The sequence below is a fragment of the Chamaea fasciata genome, unplaced genomic scaffold, assembly GCF_029207755.1.
Source record: "Chamaea fasciata isolate MVZ Bird 193981 ecotype frontalis unplaced genomic scaffold, bChaFas1.0.hap1 SCAF_4, whole genome shotgun sequence".
Taxonomy (NCBI): Eukaryota; Metazoa; Chordata; class Aves; order Passeriformes; family Sylviidae; genus Chamaea; species Chamaea fasciata.
Genome location: NW_027094089.1, coordinates 45,545,530 through 45,569,173, shown reverse-complemented (window position 1 = coordinate 45,569,173; position 23,644 = coordinate 45,545,530). Strand labels below are relative to the sequence as shown.

At 35.2% G+C, this 23,644-nt stretch overlaps 1 protein-coding gene across 1 annotated transcript in view; it reads right to left on the bottom strand.

Moving 5' to 3' along the window:
• SHOC1 (shortage in chiasmata 1) overlaps nucleotides 1–23,644 on the bottom strand; it is a 52,394-nt gene that overhangs the window by 19,378 nt on the left and 9,372 nt on the right. Inside the window, exons 3-16 of the mRNA XM_066181435.1 lie at nucleotides 22,959–23,088; nucleotides 22,305–22,386; nucleotides 20,545–20,735; nucleotides 19,154–19,316; nucleotides 17,187–17,289; nucleotides 16,326–16,482; nucleotides 15,082–15,189; nucleotides 11,608–11,737; nucleotides 10,686–10,780; nucleotides 9,461–9,703; nucleotides 7,668–8,114; nucleotides 5,647–5,772; nucleotides 4,040–4,216; nucleotides 1,383–1,490 (exon numbers count right to left, since the gene is read on the bottom strand). Of these exons, the coding sequence (XP_066037532.1) occupies nucleotides 1,383–1,490; nucleotides 4,040–4,216; nucleotides 5,647–5,772; nucleotides 7,668–8,114; nucleotides 9,461–9,703; nucleotides 10,686–10,780; nucleotides 11,608–11,737; nucleotides 15,082–15,189; nucleotides 16,326–16,482; nucleotides 17,187–17,289; nucleotides 19,154–19,316; nucleotides 20,545–20,735; nucleotides 22,305–22,386; nucleotides 22,959–23,088 (2,260 nt within the window). The remainder of the gene's footprint in view (nucleotides 1–1,382; nucleotides 1,491–4,039; nucleotides 4,217–5,646; nucleotides 5,773–7,667; nucleotides 8,115–9,460; nucleotides 9,704–10,685; nucleotides 10,781–11,607; nucleotides 11,738–15,081; nucleotides 15,190–16,325; nucleotides 16,483–17,186; nucleotides 17,290–19,153; nucleotides 19,317–20,544; nucleotides 20,736–22,304; nucleotides 22,387–22,958; nucleotides 23,089–23,644) is intronic.

Below are 23,644 nucleotides of genomic sequence, written 5' to 3'. Positions count from 1 at the left end.
ACTCCAGATAGAATCACACAAGATTGCATCTTAAAACTGCAGATGCTATCAGCAACACTCCTATATTTAACTAATCTGTATTGTTTATACTAAGTAACAACAGTATTTCTATAATTCTAAAAGCTTGTTTGTCTTATGTGTTTACCACAACTATTATCAACTCTGGATGATGCCTTCTATGTATAAAGGGTGAAAAATGCTAGGGTTATTTGAAAATGCGTTAAGAAAAAGTACATCCAATACAATTACACGATGAATCACACAGCACAACACAACTAGTGAAGACTACAAGTCCTACTTAGTACCTCGCTCAATTTTGTAAATTTTTTTCAGATCTTTTTTACTTGTACAATTTCCTGTGTGAGCTGTTGAGCAGGTTTAGAAACACAGGTGCTTTTGTAATTCTGAAATATCATCTAGGAGTGCTTCTGCTACAATAAACAGTGGAGGAAGAGGAGTGCTTCTGCTACAATAAACAGTGGAGGAAGAACTGCTCATTTTTCTTCCTCCCATCCTTCTACATTGTTTAATGTAATGATAGAAAAGAATTCTACTTTGGATTCTACTTATATATTCATTCTGTATTCTTCTTCCTACTCTTTAATTGCTAGAAATATTTAAAGAAATACAATCTTTTTTTCCCTACAGTTCAGTTTATGGAAAATGTTTTACATTTTACATCAATTTTAAGGAAACATCATTCATCAAGGCATAGTTCAGACTCAAGGTAGATGCTCTGAAGCAACTTTATCTCCTATAAAGACAGAGGGAATCTGACTTTCCTAGGGCACTCAAAAACACTGTCTTCAACTTCTTATAGATCTATTCTGATAGAGGTATGTATCTGAAAATTCAAACCACATGACTATGGGAATTTGACAAGCTCAGCATTATCATTTCAGGCATTAAATCGGGTTACAATGGATTGTCATATTCCAAATTTGAACAAGACCAGAAAAGCTCAAAAAACCCCCTTCTATACAAGTTTACTGTTGTAAGTTCAAACCTCTCTCCTCATGACACATTAGATAATATTTAAGATTTTGCTTAAATGCTCTCAGACATAAGTAGTTCACTTCCACAGAGAGTAGCAATATTTTATGTGGAAATTGTGAAAAGATAGATGGTAAATAGAAAAGGGCTTGACATTTTTGCATGTTCCTCAGTTTCCACACAGAGATTCCAATTCTGAGATACAAGACAAATCATTTATGTGGAAGTTCTTAACAAATCCATGGAATAACATAAACAGTGGTCTATTAGTCATGAACTGAGCATGAACCCTGATAGCAGAGTCAGAGGCTCAAACATGAGAGACAGTCTGCAGAATGCACACAAAGCTTTGGGTTTCTGGGTATCATTATTCAGTACAGAAAACAAACCTAGAGCTGTATCCAAGCCACATGTTAGTAGCAGATCTCGAACTGTTACCAGCAGGTGTAACAGAGCAGCGTGTCTGAACAGCATGATCTCCTTCTCATCTGTTTTACCTTTACAAATAGAAGACAGAGGTGTGGTCTACACAAAATTTCACAACTCACAATATATACATCTATATCATCTATATCTTTATCTATATCTATGTATATAGTCAGCTTAAAAGATCCTGGTATCTAAGCATTTTCATTAAACACACTTAAACATAGATATCCTCCAAACATTAACCTTTGGTCTTTCCAAATGGCTTATGATATAGTATACCATTTCCCAGGTCATCTGACCCAGAGCAAGAGGTACACAGGCCACTGTTTTTGAAAAGTGTGTACAGATTGATGGTGCTTGCTGGAGGAGGAGGTAACAGCTCCCTTGGGCATATCATTAAAACCACATTGAGTTACTGATTTTAGTGTGGCAATTCCCTGCACCTAATTAACATCTCGTGATGAGAATCTTCATCTTCAAGAAGGTAAATTTGAATGACATTTGCTTCTTCTTAGCCCCATACATATCAAACAAAGTTATGACCTTCCTATTCTATATTGTGCATCCATTTTGAATGTATATTATAGGACTTGATTGAACAGGAAGGAATTTCTAGTCTGAAGACAGAAGGTATTTTTGGGAATTGCGTACAGGTAATGGTGCAGTTCATTATCATAAACCAGAAATATTTGAAAACTCAACTACAGAGTAAGTATGCTTAAAAATAAAACACATAATTCAAGATCCTAAAAAGGTTGAGGAAGATAATTGAAGAATAAATTACTACAGCTGAAGGTGCATTCTAGGAGGAAAATAGTAGCTAGTTCTGTGTATTGGGATTAGCATAACTTTTAATTCAAAAAGACAAGCAAAGTACTTGGGAAGGAAAAATCAGCTGAAGGACACAGCATACAGAAGGACTTAGCTGGAAACTACATGAAAGGCAAAGATCTTGCAACTATTCTGCATCAAAAGATAGAAAGTTAATGTTCAGCTCTGTTAGCGAAGGACTATGTTCAGCTTTTTACACCCATCACCACAAAACTCAATGAGGAATACAAGTCATTTAGAAACAAAGTAACACAGTAAGAAACCATTTTATGATGAAAGACTGGATGGAGAACTTGGTGATATTTGATTCATAAAAAGACCAGCAGGGGAATAGTAATCTGCTAATAGATCACTACCATCACAGTAAATGATTTCTATATTCACTCAGGGATTAAGGAGCAAATACATTGGCACACTCTGGAGTGAAGTGGAATGAGACTGGATATTGTGAAACTATTTAAAACCAGGAAGGAAATAAAAGAAGTATGTTACCAGGGTGATTTTTGTATCTCCTATAGAGATAGAGGAATAGTCCTTAGTAATGATTTGGGTATTTTCTCTCTTGTTTCTGTGGACCTTCCAGCAGGAAAGATCTTACTTCCTTTTGCTGCTTTAGTTGGGGAAAAATGCAATTTCTGTAACACTTAAACTGCATTTGAGAGGATGCAAGTTTTCTTAAATTAATCTTGAATTGAACTGCAGACTCTTACATATTTTTTTCCTTTGATTCAGAAAATCAGTAGTAATTTTCTGTATATTGTTCTCACTAATGTTTTCCTTTCTGTGAGTCACTGACACAGATATAGATACCATGTTTGTCCCTCGTGTCTGTGAAGAAGGTGTTAGCTTTTTTGTAAGCCCTTTCACCTTGAGAGAATACTGCAGCTGACAATTTTAATATGGTAATTCTATAGATCACAAGCTGCCATTCTGCAGGGCCAACTACAGTTTCTTTTTGTTTGCCTTCCTTCTCATTTGTGGTTTCATGGTCATGAATGTTTTCTTTGAGAAAAATTCCGCACAAAAAGTAATGAAATTGAGACAAGAGTTTATTGCATAATTTGTGACATAATATAGAAACTTGGCAGGTAGTAGACAGCCTACTATGCTACCCTTACAACTAGTCCTCAAATATGAGCTGTACAACTCAAAAAATAACACAAAATACCAAGTAATTTTCTAAATGTGCCTCACACCAGTCTCTATTTTGTTATGAAGTTTTCCCAACTCTGTCTTTACAGTCAAAAATCTTTGTAAGGGGTCACTAACTTTGATGACTTTCCTTCTAATTTTTCTGGTTTTATAGGGCTTTCACATGCCACAAAAGAGAAAAGAAGTCAGAAAGAAACCAAATTACTATGGATTTTTTTTCTCCTCATTTCTAACATGGGCATAGTATTTGGCATCATGCAGGTGTGACAAAATACAGCTACTAAAAGAAAAGAAACAACAAAACTACACAAACAACTTTTAATTTTTAAACCTAGCATGAGAAAGAATTTAAACATTGTTTGCTATAGAAACAACATTCCTGAAGCATATATAAAATCTTTTAAATTGAAATCCAATTAGAATACTTCCGTATTGCAATACTGAGGTTAATAAATTTAATGTTGAACAACGAGGAGACATTTTTGAAATAAAAGAGGAAATCAGCTGTTGTAACTCTATAAGATAAACTGTTAAAAGATTTACCATTAATTTACAAAACATCTTGAACCTTGTGTCACTAATTAAATCTGTATTAGTTTTAAAGAAAAGAACAGATGTTTTTTAAGAGACATACCTTGTTTAAAATTATCACATATCACTTTCTCTTGCTGTTTTAAGAAAAACCTTGTATGATCAAGTTTAATACTGTCAAAGCTCCAAGTAACAGAAGCAAGTACACCCAGATGTGTCAAATCTTTTAGTACAGGAATGGCTGCTTCTTCCAAGAGGCAGTATGCCTGGCACTGGCTTTCTGGACAATGAACAAAGCATAATAATGAAGTTTGGTTTCACATACCACTACTGGATGTGAATATTCAAAAGGACTAGCAAAACATTAACAACTTTATCTTGTTCACGAAAGCCGCAACATTATTGGAAAAAAGTTACTTGCCACAGAGCCTCATGAATGGTAGCAACCATCTGATCCTCAGCAGGTAACCACATTGTTCCATGCATTTCATAACATAATTAAATTCCATGATGAGAAGTTAGGACTTTCTACTCCTGTGACTCACATATAGGACAGTTCTACTATTCCATTGTTCTACAGCCTGCTTCTACATCACAGTCATTTTCAAAATGCTAATTTTTGTTTTGACAGCATAAATGCTGTAATTTTTCTCCCCAATTTCATCAAAGGAATTTTGCTTCAAAATTTATTAGAAAAAAAAATTTAAAAATTAACTTAAAGCTATGATTCCCATCTCAGATGGGAACAGATGAAAAGACTACTCTACTCTTTCACTGGTTCAGTGAAAGAAAATCCTATTAAGCATATGGCTGGGATTAATGCAATTCCATGGAAAGTCAAACTAATCTGTGCTAGGTCTACAACTTCCTAGGGTTGGGTATTTTTAATTTGAGGCTATACAATAGCTTGGATAAATATTTTCAAGGTTCTCCTCTACCATTTCTACAGCATGAGAAAAGTGTTGTCAGTTATGTTCTTTGATACAATGCCTGGTACAACAGCTGGAGTTCAAGGGGTAAGGCCCAGACATGTATGAGATAAACCCACAGTTGATTTCTACTGTGTTTAAGACTTTTCCTATCAAAATGACTACTGATCTCTTCCATCTTCATTTCTCATTTACTCAGACAAAAATGTGCAGAATAATAAATGGAAGGTACTGATTGGAATTAAGAGATTTCATACCTGGTAATTTTTATCAGACATAACTCAAAGTCCAAGTTACTCTTTTCACTTTGCAAGCAATCAGCTTTAGTCTTAGGATGGAGCTCCATAGCCTGCCCTCACCTCTGTGCCAAAATAAATATCTGTCTACTTGCAATACTTTCAGGCCTGAAGAGAGGAGGCTAAGTCTAATAATTTCTGTATTTGTCTGAGCAACACTATTTAAAATAAAATTCTGTTGTGAAAGAACACAGAATCACAGAACAACCAAGATCATTGAGTTCAACTGTTAACCTGGCACTACCATGTTCACCACTAAACCATGTCCCCAGGTGCCACATGCTCAGGTTTTTTTAACACTTTCAGGGATGGTGAGTCCACCATTTCCTTGGGAAGCCAGTTCCAAGGCCTGACCACCCTTACAATGAAGAAGCTTTTCCCAGTATCCAATCTAAACCTCATCTGGTGCAGCTTGATACCATTTCCTCTGGTCCTGTCACTTGTTACCTGGGAGAGGGTAAACCAATTCCAAAAATAGTGTATACCTGATGGTTGAACGCTGACAGTGATACTGTCTTCATTCTTTTGGTTTTTTTCCTCTGTTTTTACAGTCTCACAAAAAGAATCATCCTCTTTGTGAACACGCATATGCTGCTCTTCAGGCTGTACTACTAAATAATGAAACCACAAGTGAATATTTAGCTACAAATACCACAAAACCAGCTCAATGAATAAGAAAGCTGTTCATTAATAACTCAACATGCAAAAATACTTTCAAATTAAGTTGCTTCTGTGACACATACATTTCCTCCTCATGAATTCTTTATTGTTTTCATGGGCTCATACACTACAAAAATCCACAAGACACAAAAACAGATTAGGTTCTGCCTGCCTTCACAGCCCAAAAAGTCAGGCATTATAAGATTTCTCTTCCTAAGGGCAGAAATACAGGCTGGGAAAGTTAAGGAGCTGGTCCTACTGCTCTATAATATAGCTCCATACCCCTCATATGCCTTTACATGGAGAAAAAACATGCATTACAGAAAAGGTGCTGCTGACCATAAGGAGCTCAAACTATGAAAAAATACATCAGGAAGTGTGAGTAGAAAAGGTTGGATACTTTAAGCCATGTGGAAAGAACACAGAAGTTGCAAATGGAAAAAAAAAAAAAAAAGAAAAATAATTGCCTATTGAAAATATTTTTTCTCCTGTCTTCTAGCTGCCTTTTGCAACTTGTTAATATTTCTAAGTGGCCTTCCCTTCTTCCTGATACATACTGATGCATGAACTACAACTTCTGGCCAGAAAGCTCCATCTATCTCTTAATTTCTGATTATCTTTCTGTGAGAGGGGTTCTTACTGAATAAGAATATTCTTCTAAATATTATTGATTTTTCTACTTAAGAATGCCACTTTCCTCAGAAAACATACTAATAATACAGAGACAGAAGGAAAAGAAAATCTGAATTTTTATTCTAGTTAACTTAGATAGCTTACCTTATTTCAAAAAGATATTTGGGGTTCAAAATAGGATCATTGAATTGTTTCCTCTACTTTCCTTCTGTGTATTTTCTAAACATTACACACAATGATATCTTTAAAAAAAAATAACCCAAACAACGAAGAGGCCTACAAGCCCTGCTGGCCTTTCTAAATTTTCAGTTAGAGTTAGAATAACCCTTGATAAAACCTTTTCTTTATCGCAAAAGGATGCAATAACTTATATAATCCCTTTATCGATGTAGCTTATCGCAGAGCCCCATATTTTTATGGTTCTCTATATGTCAGGCACAACTGATCTGCAACACTAGGGTCTACCTGTACACATATCCTAATCTGCATTGAATCTTCTTAAACCTCCCCAAGCCTGTTCGTGAATGTGACAGCCCGTCTTTCAATACATTTGCATTCCTTGATAGGCGATGCAGGTCTGGTCAGGGTTCACTAGATGGCAGCATAAAACGTCAGGTACCTCGGCCCCTCCTAAAATTCGTATTATTGCTTTCTGACGCCATGAAAAGCTTTATGCATCTCCGACAGTGCCAGAAACACAAGAATTTTACCAAGAAATAGTCACTTGTTTCTAACCCTAACCCTCTTGTTCATTTTCTAGGCTACAGAAGTGAGAGTACTGATACTTGCTATTTGATAACAACAGTGAATTTGAGGATTACTACTTCTCCAAAGTGGCCAGGAGATCCAATTCAGAACATACGGATGGAAGAAATCTCCTGAAGCAAGTACCATTTAGAGTTACTTTGTCAGAATAGGAATAAACGCAAATATTTATTTTGTGAAATACCACTTCCAACAGAAAAAATCCTGTTCCCCCAAAAAAGCACCCCTGCCCTGCACCTCAAGTAAACCAACCAACAAAAATCCTCTAATATATCTTAAGGAAAACAACAAAAGAAAAGATAGTTAGCTAAAAATTCAGCTACATTTAAGACCAAAAAATGTTGCCAAATTACTTCAAATAGTTGACTAGGATGAACTAGCATCTATTGTAACTGGTGAAATAGAGAATTTAATCTGGAAAAATGGCATATTAAACTGGTTCACATACCTTTCTCAGGTCTATCTACATAATTTTTTCCCTCTCTTTGGCTGACTGTATGTTTAGATCTCATGATAATAAAGTTGTTCAGATCAGAATCATCAATGGCCCATTTAGAAGCAACTGCAAGTGATGCAGGCTTTCCACTACAGGATGAGTTGTCTAGTTTAGAAGACACATCTTTACAGCTGTCTGATTCAGATGGTTTGGAGGTTTTCTTTTCTTGATTTAAGAAACAATTTGCCTCTTCTGTCTTAATCTTTCTTGTGCTTCTTCCACTAAGCTCTTCCACAAATATATTTGTACTGTGAATTTTGGCAGATGACACAGCACTCATGACAAAGTACTGCCTTTGAATCTGCAGTGACAAGTCAGGATTAACAACTTTCTCTGACTGATGTCTTTCAGAAGAAAGCAGCTCTTGGTTTGTCACAGAACTCTTCTCTTCAAGCCATCCTGAAAAATACAAATAAATTTCTTTGCAGTGACACAGATCTTCTCTTCTCTTCTCTTCTCTTCTCTTCTCTTCTCTTCTCTTCTCTTCTCTTCTCTTCTCTTCTCTTCTCTTCTCTTCTCTTCTCTTCTCTTCTCTTCTCTTCTCTCTCTCTCTTCTCTCTTCTCTCTTCTCTCTTCTCTCTTCTCTCTTCTCTCTTCTCTCTTCTCTCTTCTCTCTTCTCTCTTCTCTCTTCTCTCTTCTCTCTTCTCTCTTCTCTCTTCTCTCTTCTCTCTTCTCTCTTCTCTCTTCTCTCTTCTCTCTTCCCTCTTCCCTCTTCCCTCTTCCCTCTTCCCTCTTCCCTCTTCCCTCTTCCCTCTTCCCTCTTCCCTCTCCTTACTGGAATTAAGGACTTTGAACAATTTATAAACAAGGCATTTTTAAAAACTTCTTTCTGCCTTCTCAGATCACTAGGATGCCTTTTCAGAAAACTTGCACTGACTAGTTCTAAGCAGAAATGCACAATATTAAGACACAGAAGGCCATGCTATTGTTTGAAGTTTTTTACTCTCTACATGGGATTTCTTGCCATCAGACTTCTAGGAAGTATGCAACACATTTCATTAGGAAGAAAAACTTCTTTTGTTTTTTAGAGGGAAAAATGAAGAATGCAAACAGTTCCCTCTGAAGATATGCTTCACTAGAGCTACAACTTTTTTGCATTGTGGCTGCACATGCATCTGAAACACAGTAGCTAAACAATTAAAGAAATGAAAAAGACAGTTAATTGCAAATGTTCTTGCATGAGCAGTGTCTATGTGTTTCACAATACATCATGTTACTGTCAGTTCTTGGAGTTCTACAAGCACAATTGGACGTCTCATGGACATTTTTGCATACTTAAAATCAAACTTCAACAAAAGATGCAAAAAGTTACTCAGATTTTGTTGTATAACTATGGACAGACTGCAAGGACTCCAACTGGAGTAAAAGAATGCAAAAACATACACGTGAATATCTGCTTTATTAAAATATTCCAAAGCAAAACTAATACTTCTTAAGAAATTCTTAAATATATGAATAAAATATGAAACTATTTTATTAAAAAATAATCGGTGGAGACTATTCTTCATCTGCACAGTAATAGAAAATATGACTTTGTTCAAAACTTCTGTTCCTACAATTTATTCTAAGTTAGTGAGGTACACCTTAATTGCAGTAGTGCCCTTCCTTCATTTTCATGTAAAACATTTTGTTCTAAAGAATGAGAAACTATTAAATTCCTTTGTTCTTGGAGACATGTAACACCCTGGGTTAATGTACCTATCTTTGCCTTTTAATCACGTTTTTAAAAGACGAAGATACTTACTTTCCAATTGATACGACGTAAATTGTGTGAATGTTTCTGCTTCTGTAGGAAGCAAACTGTTTGCATTACTTCCATCCATATTCAATTGCTCCAAAATTTCTACAGCTGCTGGATTTATACCCCTATGAAGCCACCAGCCCTCCTCTCGTGAGCCAAGCATTGGTGCTTCGACCTCAACTTGCAGCTTTTTCTGCAATTCTGTCAGTGAATGATGCTGATATGCAAGGTTAACAGCTGCATGCTCTACAAATGAACCAGAAATTAACATATAATATCAATAATACAGAAAACAGAATGTCTTTTTGGAAATGAAAGCTCCCAAGTACTGCTGGCCTATTACTTATATCTATTATTCATACTTCCATTTGTAACGTACAACAATATATTTAAGAGCAGAGTGGTTAACATTATCAGCGCAAGTGTGCTTTTCTGAGTTCAGTGAGTAAGAGGGGTGAAGGTTTCAATTTTTTTTCAGAACTAATAATGTGTAGCTGCATTACTAAAGTTACAAATTTGTTAATTATCTATGGGTTATTGTCATGGTTACAAAGTCTTATCACTATCCTTACCTGAAAAAACATCACTTGGAACAGTAATGAGCATACCATACATTATTTTCAACTATAAATCAATGTAGAAATGATTTGGACAACAAAACAAGTCAATATACATAACTCAATCCTGAGACTTGTGAAATGTAGGCAAATAAAGTGAAATGAAAGAATAGTGGTAATACATATTCTGGCACTTTCATGAATAGCCTGCAGCTTGTTTTGGTGTATTCTGCTTCTCTACTACTCTTGTGAAGTTACAATATTATTTCCCATTAACAGTACTATAGTATTGGTTGCTACGTATTTTGGAACATTTTTTAAGGGAAAACAGCACACAGGAAGGAGTTAAACAGATTACCAAATTTCAGCTATTAGACATTGTATATAATAGTAGTGAACACTGTCACAAAAACCCAAAACTCTTACTTTATTCAAATTACCTCCACAGAAGGATACATGGCATACCGACTTCTATGTTGCCATACCATAACTTTTACATGTACTAAAATAATCACATTATCCAAACTTCACAGGGTTACAGTAATTGGATAAACTTAATGGCTCACAATACATGCTCTGTAGTAACACATTATCTTTTCTGCTATATATCTCCGTGTACATGGAACTTGTAAACATCAGTTAAAAATTGATCAACAATTAGAAATCCTTACCAACAAGCAAAAGAGAGCTCACAGTATCCCGATACTTCTCTGAGTGCCATACCAAAGATTCTAAGAATTCCCTAGTGGGCTCTGCAATCAAAATACTATGAAGAACATTAAAAAAAATGCAAAAACTTTCAGGTATGAAGTTTAGCAGCATTATCTGTTGAATTTTGATTTATATAAAACTATCTTTTAAAGATATACTTTGCCTTCAAATTTTCAGTTCATTCATTCATTCACTAGTTCATTAAATTTTTTTTCCTATCCATACATAGGACAATAGGCAAGAGTGAGAGGAGAAGCCATCAAGGCTGGGTCATGAAATAAAGCAGCACTGAAAGAGAATTCTGTCTTAGACCATGGCTCCCACCCCAAAGAGATATTGAAATTCTTCCTGTTTATGTTAGAAAGATAGCAAGGCAAGAAATGCTAGTCTCAACTAAAATGAAAAGGAAAAGATGGAGCAATCCTAATCCTATGTCAGCATGAAAAGGCCTGAAATCTATTGTTGGAGGATATACCCAAAACAGACTATACTCTCTTACTATATTTCTTCTGGACATTTTGCAGGTGATCCTTGCGCAACATATGTGCTTGCCATAGGTATAAATATACACATATGCCCATACACATACTTGTTAAATACTTTAAATATTTACTGTTGCCTACTGCAAAAAGGAGACGGGATTTTTCAGGCTATTAAATCTCCCCAGAGAAGGAGGTCAGTGGAAGCAACTTCCTTTCCTTTATCAGGCTCCTCTAGAAAACCACACATATGGATTGTGCATTCTGTCACTCTATCACACAAAACACAACACATATGCAGCTCAAAGAATGTAAGTACAAATTCATAAATCCACTGAAGTTATTTTTTCAATAATTTTGAGTATTTATGAAAGAATGTGCCATTATCAAGGTTTCATATTACCTGTTACCAGAGAGGGAAATAGGTTCTTCTTGAAGTCCTCTGCACGGAAAATTAACCCATGATCTTTGTTGTCTGCATGGAGGAGTTAAAGGCACTTCCATTTCATCTTTCAAATGTGGAATATATTCAGCTGGAAATTGCATAAAGCCCCAGCCAAAACAAAATAAAAATCAAAATCACAAAGCTACTTGTGAATGAAATACACATGCTTACAAATCTTACACTAGTGAAGTTCTGAATTAAAATAGAAAATATTTTCATGGGACAATACAGTAAGCTATATACCCCAAATACTTCATATCCAATTTCCAGACAATTTGGGGAAAAAATTGTAAATCACATTCTTTTGATGTAGTTCTGGGTACATATGCTTCACATATAAGATTATTTTTATAATTAAATTACCAGGTACCATGGCTAAGACTTTCATATTCATGCCTGTTGGCCGCCTTAGGTAGTTCCTCCATAAATTAAGTTAATTAAGTGGGAGAGAGACTACGGGCAGCATTGTGGTGGCTGTAAGAACAGCCTCAGGAACTTCAAAAACAGTCAGGATTTTAAAGAAAAAAAATTACTCTTTCAAGCAGAATTAGTACTCATTGAAATTTCTAGGAATGATCACTGAAGTCAATTACAACACCAGGTTTGTTTGGATTTTTTTTTTAAAGCAGTATACAAACAAACCTCGCATGTTAAAAGTCCTCTATGAGTCACTTTAAACATTCTTCCCCCAGTAATATTAAAGGTGGACATGTTAATGATTATTGGGTTTTATTCAAGTCTTATTACAAATATGCGAGTTCATTGATTTTGGTGGTTCACATGATTGCCCTGGTATTAATCTCTCTGGCATTCAACTAACCAGAAAGTAGAAATCACAAAAAACACAGTTGTTCCATGTTCTGTGAAAACAAAGGCAGAAAAATCGTGAGTAAATCAGTGCCTCTACAAGGGAAAACACTTATAATAAATTCCCTATTCATTCCATTAGGCAGTAAGTAGATGGAATCATCATACCCACATTGCCTGGCCAACTGGCACAAAGCAGGCTATGAACCAGTCACCTGCCCAGCTGCTTACAGCTTCTCCTTGAAGGACCTAACAAGCTGATTGTTAGGCAGGAAGGGTAAGGGACAGTAATAGAAAGCCAGAGGACAGAAACATACTAGAAAAGCAGGAAAAAGAAGGTAAGACATAGAAGTGGGTACAAAAGAAAGCAACGTACTTTCCAGTCAGTATAACTTCTTTCCCACTTAGAACAAAAAAGGCTCAACAAACTTAAGCTCACAAACTAGTTTTTTGAGGAGCAACGACTTTAGGACTTTGAACAGGACAGAAGCTGATCTCTGGACAGCAAAAATACCTACCATATCTACTATTCTTTCTCTTTGAGCAATACTATTCATATTTGTTCTTGTCTAGTTATTTTTTGCCTTTGAGATTGGAATTTTTTATCTGCTACATTAGTTAAACTCTGCCTACACTCAGGGTAACATTCCCCTTCTCAGAACATTGTGAACTCAGAGAAATAGCTTGTCTCTTAATGCCTTTTTTAAACAAACTCAATGACTAGAGAAAGACTGCTTAGTCTTATGACTGCACCTTTTCTGAATTCAAGCAAATATATTTTACTTCTGGTAACTCATACAGAGCAAAATTAATTAGAAGGAGAAGACTGTCAGGTATCTCAGCTGAAACCTGACACCCAACACAGAAACTTCGGCTATCAAACAGTGTTCTAGCAGTGCTTGCACATATTTGTAGGTCTCTATCCTACAGACCTGAATCTATCCTGGGGAAAAAAAAAAAAAAAAAAAAAAAAAAAAAAAAAAAAAAAAAAAAAAAAAAAAAAAAAGAGAGAGAGAGAGAGAGAGAGAGAGAGAAAGAGAGAAAGATGTGGAAGATGATTGTGTCCCAGCAATACAATTGGGCCTGACTCAACAGCAGAGCTAAGAGATTAACTGGTAATAAAGACTAAAGCAGCCACTCTCTTTAAAAGACAATTCAAGATGGCTTGACTACTCATCTACTGCAAAAGAATGAACAATATCCTAGAGAAGATCCTAGTCAATTTATTATTACTATATTCAGGGGAAGAGTCAGATCTACTCCACTTAAGCCCCTCCTGCTTGTAAGTTTTAGAAGGAAAGAGGAGTCAGAACGCTGACTAGACACAGATTACAGTTTATCATGCTAGACAATAATCTCCAGATGAAAAACAGTCTTGGTGTACTTGCATTAAACTTTTATATCAGACACATTGAAATGATACAATTTTTCCAATCAAAACTCCACTACAATACAGCATCTGAAGCATGATACTGTTAGTACTATTAGCCCACAGGGGACAACTATCCGCTCAGTTTAAAACTTGTTGAAACTAAGACAATAAGTAAGGTCTTGTTCTTGAGAAAACTCAATATTTCTCAAGTTCTATAGTAACTTCTGGATGGAAAGCTATTAAGTGAACAAGCACTGATGGATAATACTGCTACCATCCAATGCAACAACGGATAGAGCTTTCCACAGATACTATATAGATGAGGATGAGACTACTCAGATCACATTAATCTGTCAATGTTACTCATTCTACAGGCCCTTCTGCATTAAATGAAAGGTGAAAAATGTCACCAGCACAGCCATTTTTCTTCCTTGCTTAGCCAAAATTTAGCTGTGAATGCAGTATGGCTGGCAAAGACAGTACACTATTTTGAAAGGTTACACCTGGAACCCGAAGGGACTTTAACTAAGGTTGGGTGACTGGGCTGAGCAGTGAGACACCAAAGCTGCTCAGCACTGGTTGATGGCAACTTGGGTTTTCAAGCTATTAAAGGTGGACACACAGAGTGTATTTCCTGATCCCGGGGCAGCAGGACCAAGGATTCAATGCACATTAGCAAATATTCAATAGTTGGAGTTTATTTCTGGAGAAAACAGCTCTGGCTGAACTTCTCAATTATGTGTAATTACTGAACCATTTGCAAAACAGAATGTCTGCACAGGAGTTTTGAATCTCTAGCACTTACAAACACAGCACTTCTACCTGAATTGGTCTCCATCACCCTCTTCTGAAAGCATTTATATAAGACTTTAACAAACTTTCAACTGTGCTCTTTGACTCCACAATTTTAATCAGTCTGCCTTAACTTTCACCTGCCCTCTCTTGGTAGATAAGCTGCTAGATAAAAAAAGAACTGAAAATAGTGCAAAAGTTATAGACATAACTTACAGCCAAAAGCAACATGAAGAATTTGTAAAGTTGCTTGTGTTTAGACTATAAACCTCTAGAAAGGAGTTCTTTCTACCTTCAGGTAGTTTAGTTCTACCTCCTTATGGTGTGGGTACAAAATAATATGAAGTGAATCTTCATATCTATTGTGGGTGGTACATGTTCTCCCATGATTAGAATATTAGAAAAACTACTTGAAGAATTTACTTTAAATATCACCCCTTGATTTATACAGATCTTCCTACCTGACTCACAGAATTCCAACATACTTGTGCTAATACTGGAGCAAACCTCTAGTGGAATGGCACAGTACTTGAAAAATTCTATTTTGTAGGTAATTTCTGCTTTGAGATCTGAAAACAGATTTTAAAAGGTGCCATAAATGAAACATTTATTAATTTTTCCTGTCAGAGCTTTCAGTCTTTTTATTGCACCTCCATGATATATTGTTATGAAAAACTAGTTATGCTTAGTAACCCCCCCAGATGCTGTAGCTGATTAGAGCAGTGCTCAGTCTCGTCCCCTAAGTGACAGAAAAAATCCCCCACAATATTGTATAGTCACTATCTGAATTATACCAAGCGCTTATGACTACAATAATTTCCAGAACAACTAAGTAGCCTAAATATAGTTTACTAGGTGTGGGGAATGCATATGAAACTGTCTTAGTCAAATATCTACTTTCAAAAGTTTTGTTTCTATCTCCAGTAAGAGATTGGATTACTTCAAACTGCTGCCCTATCAGACACAAAATTCAGCACACATCCTCCATCTTTTCAGAGCATTAATCTTCCTTCTTTGAGCTGCTTCCTGTTCACCAAAAAAGCGAAAAATTATTTATTTTGACTTAAAAAGAAACCAAACCAACCCTCAGGCAATGCCTTTTTCTTTTAACTAAACAAAATACTGTTACACAAATCATTCCATTAGCCAATAACTGTTGTTAAAGTAATATTTATCAGTAGTCTAAAAGCATTTAGTAATTTTTCTGAAATTCCTTCAAAGAAATTATTACTGTGATTGAGAATAATCCTGTTATCACTGGAAATATTTAACCATCTTTCCCCAGAAATCTGAATTTGTGTTTGCAATTACAATGCAACAACAGCATTTTTTATCATATGACTGTCTCGTATATAATCATCTTAGCGATGTCTCTGAAAGTAAACTTAAAAACATATTAGAGAACAGAAGAACAAATGATTATAGCTATGGTTGATTATATATCACAAATCATGGCTCATATTACATTTGTGTTCAAGATTACAACAGAACTCTGGACAATAGTTACTACCCCTTAAGAAGACATTTCTAATACCAGAAATTTGAATACCATTTCTAACACAGTTCCTAGTTCATCCACAGAAATTCTCATCTGATAAGCTGTGAAGTAATTTATAAGTGAACTCAATAAAAAAGACCTTGATTGTGTTAATGTGTTGAAATGAAAGGAAAATCAGGTCAAGCACTTAAGAAAACCAGCTCTCACCTTCTCTGATCACTTGTTTGCAAAGGTCTTCATCATCTACAGTGACTGGAGCTAAATTTAACACCTCCTTTAGTTGCAGGTATGATGGAATCTTAACACTATCAGATCTGCTATTGCTGGGTTTGCTGAATTCCAACTCAATAGGCAACAGGAAATACTGAAAAAAATAGTAATCACAACAGAATGGCCAGTGAATTTCCTTTGATTTTACTGTATGGTCAAAGCTTCTTCAAAATCTTGAAATAATTTAATTCTAAACTAATTTAAGAGCTCTTAAGATAGAAATCACTTGACATTTACACAGCACACAGAAAGCTTTCCTCAATATAGGGTAAAATACAACGTTACACAATTTAAGATTGAGTCAGCGGAGTGTAAAAAGTGTGTTTTAGCTTACAGTTCCCGACCAAGTACAATCCTAATTTATTTTACTGAATGTTTGTTTTTCAGAATTTTGAAAAACGGAGCAAAAAGTAGATTATACTTCTTTAAAAAAAAAGCCAAGCTGACTTCAAAATCCCAGAACATGTCTTGTAGCTTTCCCTTTCCCATGCTCATGTCATAGCTTCCTGTTCTGATTAATTTTTATTCTTAATGTAACAAGGACCTACATAAAACTGCAAACACATCAAGTACCAGGAGAAACAGCTGGTCAGAGTGGAGATGTGTGCTAAACACAGTATCCAAGAATCAAAAAACCACAAATAATACCAGTGTTTTCTAATGTTGGAAACATGAAAGCACAAAATATTTGGCAAATATAAAAAAACTCAGTTAGATGACTTGCAGGTGAACAAACACATACACATAATGCAGAACAACCACCAATATAATATATACTATGAAACAACAGGATAATACCTCCTCATCTTTTATAGATATAGTACAGAAACTCTCTTTAATCCCTTGCAATTCATTTTGAATCTCTTCCATCTTCATTCCATTTTGGAAAGTCAAACATTCTCTTTAAAAGATCATAAAAGAAAGTAAGTGACTTCTTTGTATTACTTAATGTCTAAGACAGAAACTCTTTGCAATAGTTTTGATAGCCATATACATGGAAAAAGTTTTTCTAAATCCATGCCTTTTCTAAGAAGGGAGTTCCAAGTGATGGTGTACCAATCAGTGTAATTAACCAAAAAATATTTTCAAGAAATAATACATTATCTGCAGAGTAGAACCGCTTAATATTGGGGCCTGCCTTAAACAGTTATAGAAAAAAACTTTCATAATATAATTCTTCAATCTTCCAACACATAAGTTCCCTCATGTAAAACTGCTTTCTGCAAAAGCTGCAGATCTAATTTCTTCCAATGTCAAGGTTTTTTACTATACATAAAATCTCTGTAATCTATTTGCCTTATTTCTCTTTTGCCATCTTTCATTTCTATCTTCAGGAAAGATTCAGCATGAGAGAAGGCAGAGTGTGCTTATTACTAGTTAATCTGAAAACTAAAAGTATGTTGCTGGTTTAACTGAAAAACTTTAAAACTTGGAAGTAAAAGTTAGGAATGAAGCTACTATTTGCATTGCAAAGCAAGGACACAAGCAGCACAGGGATGAAGATTTATCAAGTAGAAATAAAATTCTTCATCAGGCTTGCCCTTTGTGCTAATTACAGGCACCAAATCTATAGTGACTTTTCAGGTGATTAACTTCCTCATCGGTCCCTGACACCACTATTTCCTAGAGGAATATTTCAGAATGCAGAGTACGAATTGTTCCCTGTGCAGCCTTGGGATGCTCATGAATTTTAACTGAAGCTGAAGTCTGTCTAATTGAGTCCTTCTGTCTAAATGCATCTCCCTGTGCACTGCAGTAGGAGATCTGGACTCCCCACCTTGGACAGGTCCACGGGTTTGCTATTCAACCACAGATCAGGAGGTCAGAGATATTTCTGTAAAGCTTCATACTAGCATTTTTTTTCTCCCATTACAGGTATTTCCCAAGGCCATTATAGAATTTGGATCATGTTATCTTCACTGGGTATTTACAGTATTCACACAGTGTTAAATCCAAGAATTACTGCAAGACTGGGGTTTATGTTTGAAAAAACAGGCAAACGACCCAATTCCTCCTTGTTCTACTATATGGGTACAGCTGGTTCAGTCAAAATCTGCTTTACCTTGCCTGTCAATCATGCAACCTCTCCAAGTGCAAAGGAAGCAGCACAAGTGGTCCAGACATGAAGTAAATCACTACAAGATTTAGCCAGACTTTATGAATGTATGTACACAATGTGTATCTTAACAAAACACTAGGCCCAATTTTGATACAACATACTTGCTTCAATGTACCATTTTGTTCAAATTCATGACATAGATGTCATTCAATTAAATTCAATCAATCTAGTATTGCAAAACTGAGCAAAACCATAAGAAAAATTAATATTTAAACTTGAAATACAATTCAACAGGTAAGAGCATGGATTTACTGGCCACACATCTGAGAGGAGAGAAGAAAAGAAACATGGAAGCACATGTAAAATCCTAGCCCTACGAAATTTAGCGATATTTCTTGACACAGAATCAGTCACTTGGAGGGAGGACAGGGTTCCTTAAAGATGTACAGTTTTTCATATTCCAAAACTAATACCCTGATTGCATTTCACACCTATAAAATGTAAAAATTACATAATTTCATTAATCCAGTTTTTTTAATGCATATAAATTTCAATCTCCTCATTTTTTCCTAAGATGGAAAGCTGAAGTCTTTACCTGTTGCAAATATAAACTAGTTACAAAGGTAAAATATAACAAATGTTAAAATGTTAATGTCATTAAACGCAGACTATTTTTGTTTAATATTATACAGCAATTTGTAGGTACCTGAAAAGACTTTCTGCTGTTAAAATCTGTCCTTCAGAATCTAAAAGGGGATCTTTCACTAAAAAAAATTGTAGTCTGCTCAGAAGTATAGATAAAGCTGGCATTTTTTTACGAAAAGCTTCAAGATTATCGATAAAAACCAACTCCTCTTCCAAACATAAATCTGGCAAAATAGAAAAAAAAGCCACATTAAAAACAAGATAAAAAAACTAAGGATTATCAGAATAAAGAGAATTGTTGAGCAACTGTTGCAATACTATAAATGTCAGCAAAACAATAACTGCTTTTTACTTTAAGCATAAAAATCATAAAAGATTTAAAGTGCAATGAAGTCCAGACTTCCACGGTTCATATGATAACCTCTAGTTTTCTTTAGCTTTTTCTTTTGTCTAACATAATATGTACTAAAAACAAAAGATATTTTCTTTTTGTTTCCTTGTTTGCATTTTCAAGTATGATAAAGGAACTTCTGAGGAAAGGACCACCTCTCCTTTGAGAAAAGGCTGAGAGAATTAGCATATGTACAGCCTGGAGAGGAAATGGCTCCAGGAAAACCTTACTGTGGCTTGTCAGTATTTAAAGGAGGCCTATAAGAAAGGTGGGGATAGACCTTTTAGATCTTAGGTTTTAAACTTAAAGAGGGATAATTTAACTAAGATGTAAGGAAGCAGTTTCTTACAACAATGGAGGTGTCAACGCCCCATCCCTGCAGGTATTCCAGGTGAGGTTGGATGAGGATCTGACCAATCTGAGTTGATTACAGGGGATTTGGACTACCATAAAAGGTCCTTTCCAACCCAAGTCATCACATTATTCTATTTCTTATAAGTTTAAACTACTGCTCTCCTGAGACAGAAGTGATGCAGTAACCACTGCACATTTGACACATTCCCCTATATTTGCAGTATGAAATACATGTGTATCTACACACATATTTTACACATACGTAATATATATAGAGGGGCAAAGGAAGTTTTTTTTTTTCTTCTTCCTTATTTTTTTAGCAATATGGAAGTCTCCTTACTCCCTCATGCCCCTTTCACTCCTTGCATGACTCCCTATCTGTAATATCTCTCCATTCTCTCATAGTGCCTGGGAATGACAGATACTGATTATGTTCCCACCAAACTGTTGCATGATGCTAACTCAAACAGATCTCCATAAAAAAATCTAACTTAAACTTCTTATGGCTTGCATCTCTCTTAAACTATTAACACAAGCCCTGCTTCTCCAGGAAATAATTCTGTCTTTAGTGGTTATACCTTATACAACTGCAAATTTTTCGATCACCCAAATGATTTCATCAATGTCTCTGGAACATGCACAAAAATTATGGAAGTTAACAAGGTTATGCCATCAAAACTTAGAAAACAGTGAATTGAACATTTCACCTTGCAGTGGTTCTTTAAATTCAGTGGCATAGTAAATCTTCAAAAATTTGTCTTGGGTGAAGTCTTCCTTAAAACCATTCTTCATAAGTAAAAAATGTTCTTCTGTGTTAGTCTGAGAGAAAGGATTTGAACTTGGAATGACTTCTATTAAATCATTACTAGTCTGAAACTCTACAGAGGAGATAGGTTTCCTAAAAAACAGAAAAAAACCCTGACACTTAAGCTGTAGCAACATCAATGTCATAAATTCCTGATTTCAGTGAATCAACAGCACTTAGATGCTCTAAAAACTTTGAGAACCACCATATTCACCAAAGAAGGTCGGAAATTATGGAGTCCCCTCTATTCTCTGGATCTATGGTCAAACTACATGTTCAATTCTTCCCCAAGAAAAAGTTCTTTAAGTTTACACCCAGCATCAAACTGAACAAAAAGAAAAAAGCATCAAACCTATTGATGTCATAACGTTTGTGACAGAAATTCGCTGCTGGGTTAAATGTACTCCTCTGTTTCAAAAACCACGAAGAAATTGCCAGTAACAACAATACAAAAAAGACAGGGTAAGTGAAGAAACAAAACCATTTCAATTTCCTGTAACTTCTCATACTAATCTCAGTACTGCTATTATTTATTAAGAAAACATCCCTACCATTTTCCAAAGAAGTAGGAAAATCATTTGACTACAGAAAGGGAAAAAAAGCGCCATCATTTTCCTGTGCTAAGCATGCATCTGGACAAAACAGCTACAAAAATTGATTAAAATATGTGTGAATGCTATGCTACCCATATAAATTGACTGCAGCATTATAGTAACTCTGATGAGTGCTGACATTTCTGAAGCACCCAAATCAGCTCATCGACAGTTATTGTACTTAATATTCTCATTTCAAACAACTGATTTCTCATTTTGTGTCCTGTTGATTTATTCATATTTTTAATAACACTTAGCATTACACCATTTTGCTATTTGTTACTCATCTAAAGGTAATTCTGGTAAAGCAATCTGTGCTCTAAAATTCAGTGCAAGACTTCATGTGTAAACAGCAATAGAAGGGAATCTCTGCTACATATCTTAAAACAATCAACTATTTTACAACATTTTGATTATAGTTCAGAAACTAATTTTGAAGCTACAGGTAGTATAGTTCACAAGTTATAACCATGTGGTACTGATAAAAGTAATATCCAAACCTAATGGCATAATCCTTTGAAAATCCATGAACCTTAAAACACTGCCCAAGTTACAACTTCATTGAAATCACTGGGTTTCACTGTTGTTTTATAGATAGAACAAACCTAACTGAGTTGCTTATTCTGAGACTACACAGGACACTACTTCCAAAGTCAAAGCCTTAGTAAGGCTTTTCTAGAAAATGGCAAATATTTAAATGGAGACTATTCTAAGTATGGAAAAATAGCTATGCTTGTACTATCACATGAGATAACTGTCTTAGAGAAGGGGGAGGGGGGAAGAAGTTTACTTTCATATTCATGCAGTTTTCAGAGCCTTTCTCCAATATCATAAATAGATTACTCAACCATTAAAAACTGTGTAAAGAACCAGTGAATTCCATAAAAACACGGTACTACTTTTAGTGAAAAAACCCATCTCTAAGCTGTCTGATCATGTGTACAGCTCCAGCACACTTGCTACTGTCAGGAAACATCTTTTATTCTGTTTTCATCATTAGCTTATAATTCACAAAGTACCTGAATGATATCAATGAAATCATAAATGTTTTTAACTTAAAGTTACTGACTTTTCCAGGAAATCCTCCACAGGTAAACTTCTCTTCCATTGATCCAATACTGAAATAGCAATCATGTTCTGAGTTGAACCAACTAAGACAAAAAGGAGAGAAAAAAAGTCTCACAGAAAATATTAAAATGAATTTTAATATATTGATTAAAAAATTGTAGAGATTAATCAAACTTTACATATGATGTACAGAAAAAACAACACCTTTAGTTTCCATTAGCAGAAGTAATACAAATGCACAAGAAAGATGCAAACACTTTTATACTTATGTATTTGTCATTTGAGAACCTCATTTCCCCCCACATCTCATAACCTCAGCATCATCTTCCAAACGTCTCCCAACAAATCAGATTTGGTATTTTACCTATCTCTGATCATTGCTTTTCTTCCATAAATGCTTCTCTGGAAAGAAAACTTTCCAGATATCTCTACAAACTAATCAAATATCATCTCCTTTATGGTGCCACTCAAATATCCATTACCCATTTGTTTCAGTCTGGGCAATGAAGATGTTCTACCTTCAAGAGCTATAAGAATTGGCATAGTGTTATATCTGGAAATATTTTTTACCAGATTCATCATATTATGGATAAACACAAGCTTTTCCTTTAATCTACAGTAAATCTAAACTAAGATTAAGGATTATGTATCATACTTCTAGTCCAAGGCTTCCTGTACTTATCATCAGCAAAAAGTCCATTGAGATGATAATTTTCATCTTGATGTAAACAGCGAGGAAAGCAAAGTGATAATTTCCAGATGGAAAACTTCTGCCTTGCCATGCTCTGAATAAAAAAAGCCATGTGATAAAACATGAGAGAGACATTCTTTTTGTGCACTGCATCTTCAAACACTCCCACTGCTCTCAAGGGTTTTCTACTAGAACGCAGTATTTTTAAATTAAACCTTATTTCATAATGCTAACACAGTCCAAACTAAGAGAAGATACTAACATTAACTGGATTCACTGTTTAACTTTTAATCTACACCTCTGAGTATGCAGAACTGTACATATGCTTAGCTACACTTTAACTGAATTTTGAATGTGCAATTACAAGTGCTGATCCTAACACTTGGATTGGTCTCCTGAATGGACACATGGATAAGCTGACCAGAAACAATTCAGTATCATTCCTACTATTGCTGTTTCAAGTGCTTTTAATATTCTAAGGCCTCTTGTCTTTTATGTGCCATTATGAGCTAATGAAAGCCCTTTCAAAGCCTTTAATTTTCACTAAAACCAGGGCTAGTAATCAATTGAATTCTGGAATTAAATAGTCTATGTGGCAAGTTTAGTAACTTTTCACTGAATACCAAGTTCCATGAACTATCTTACAGTTA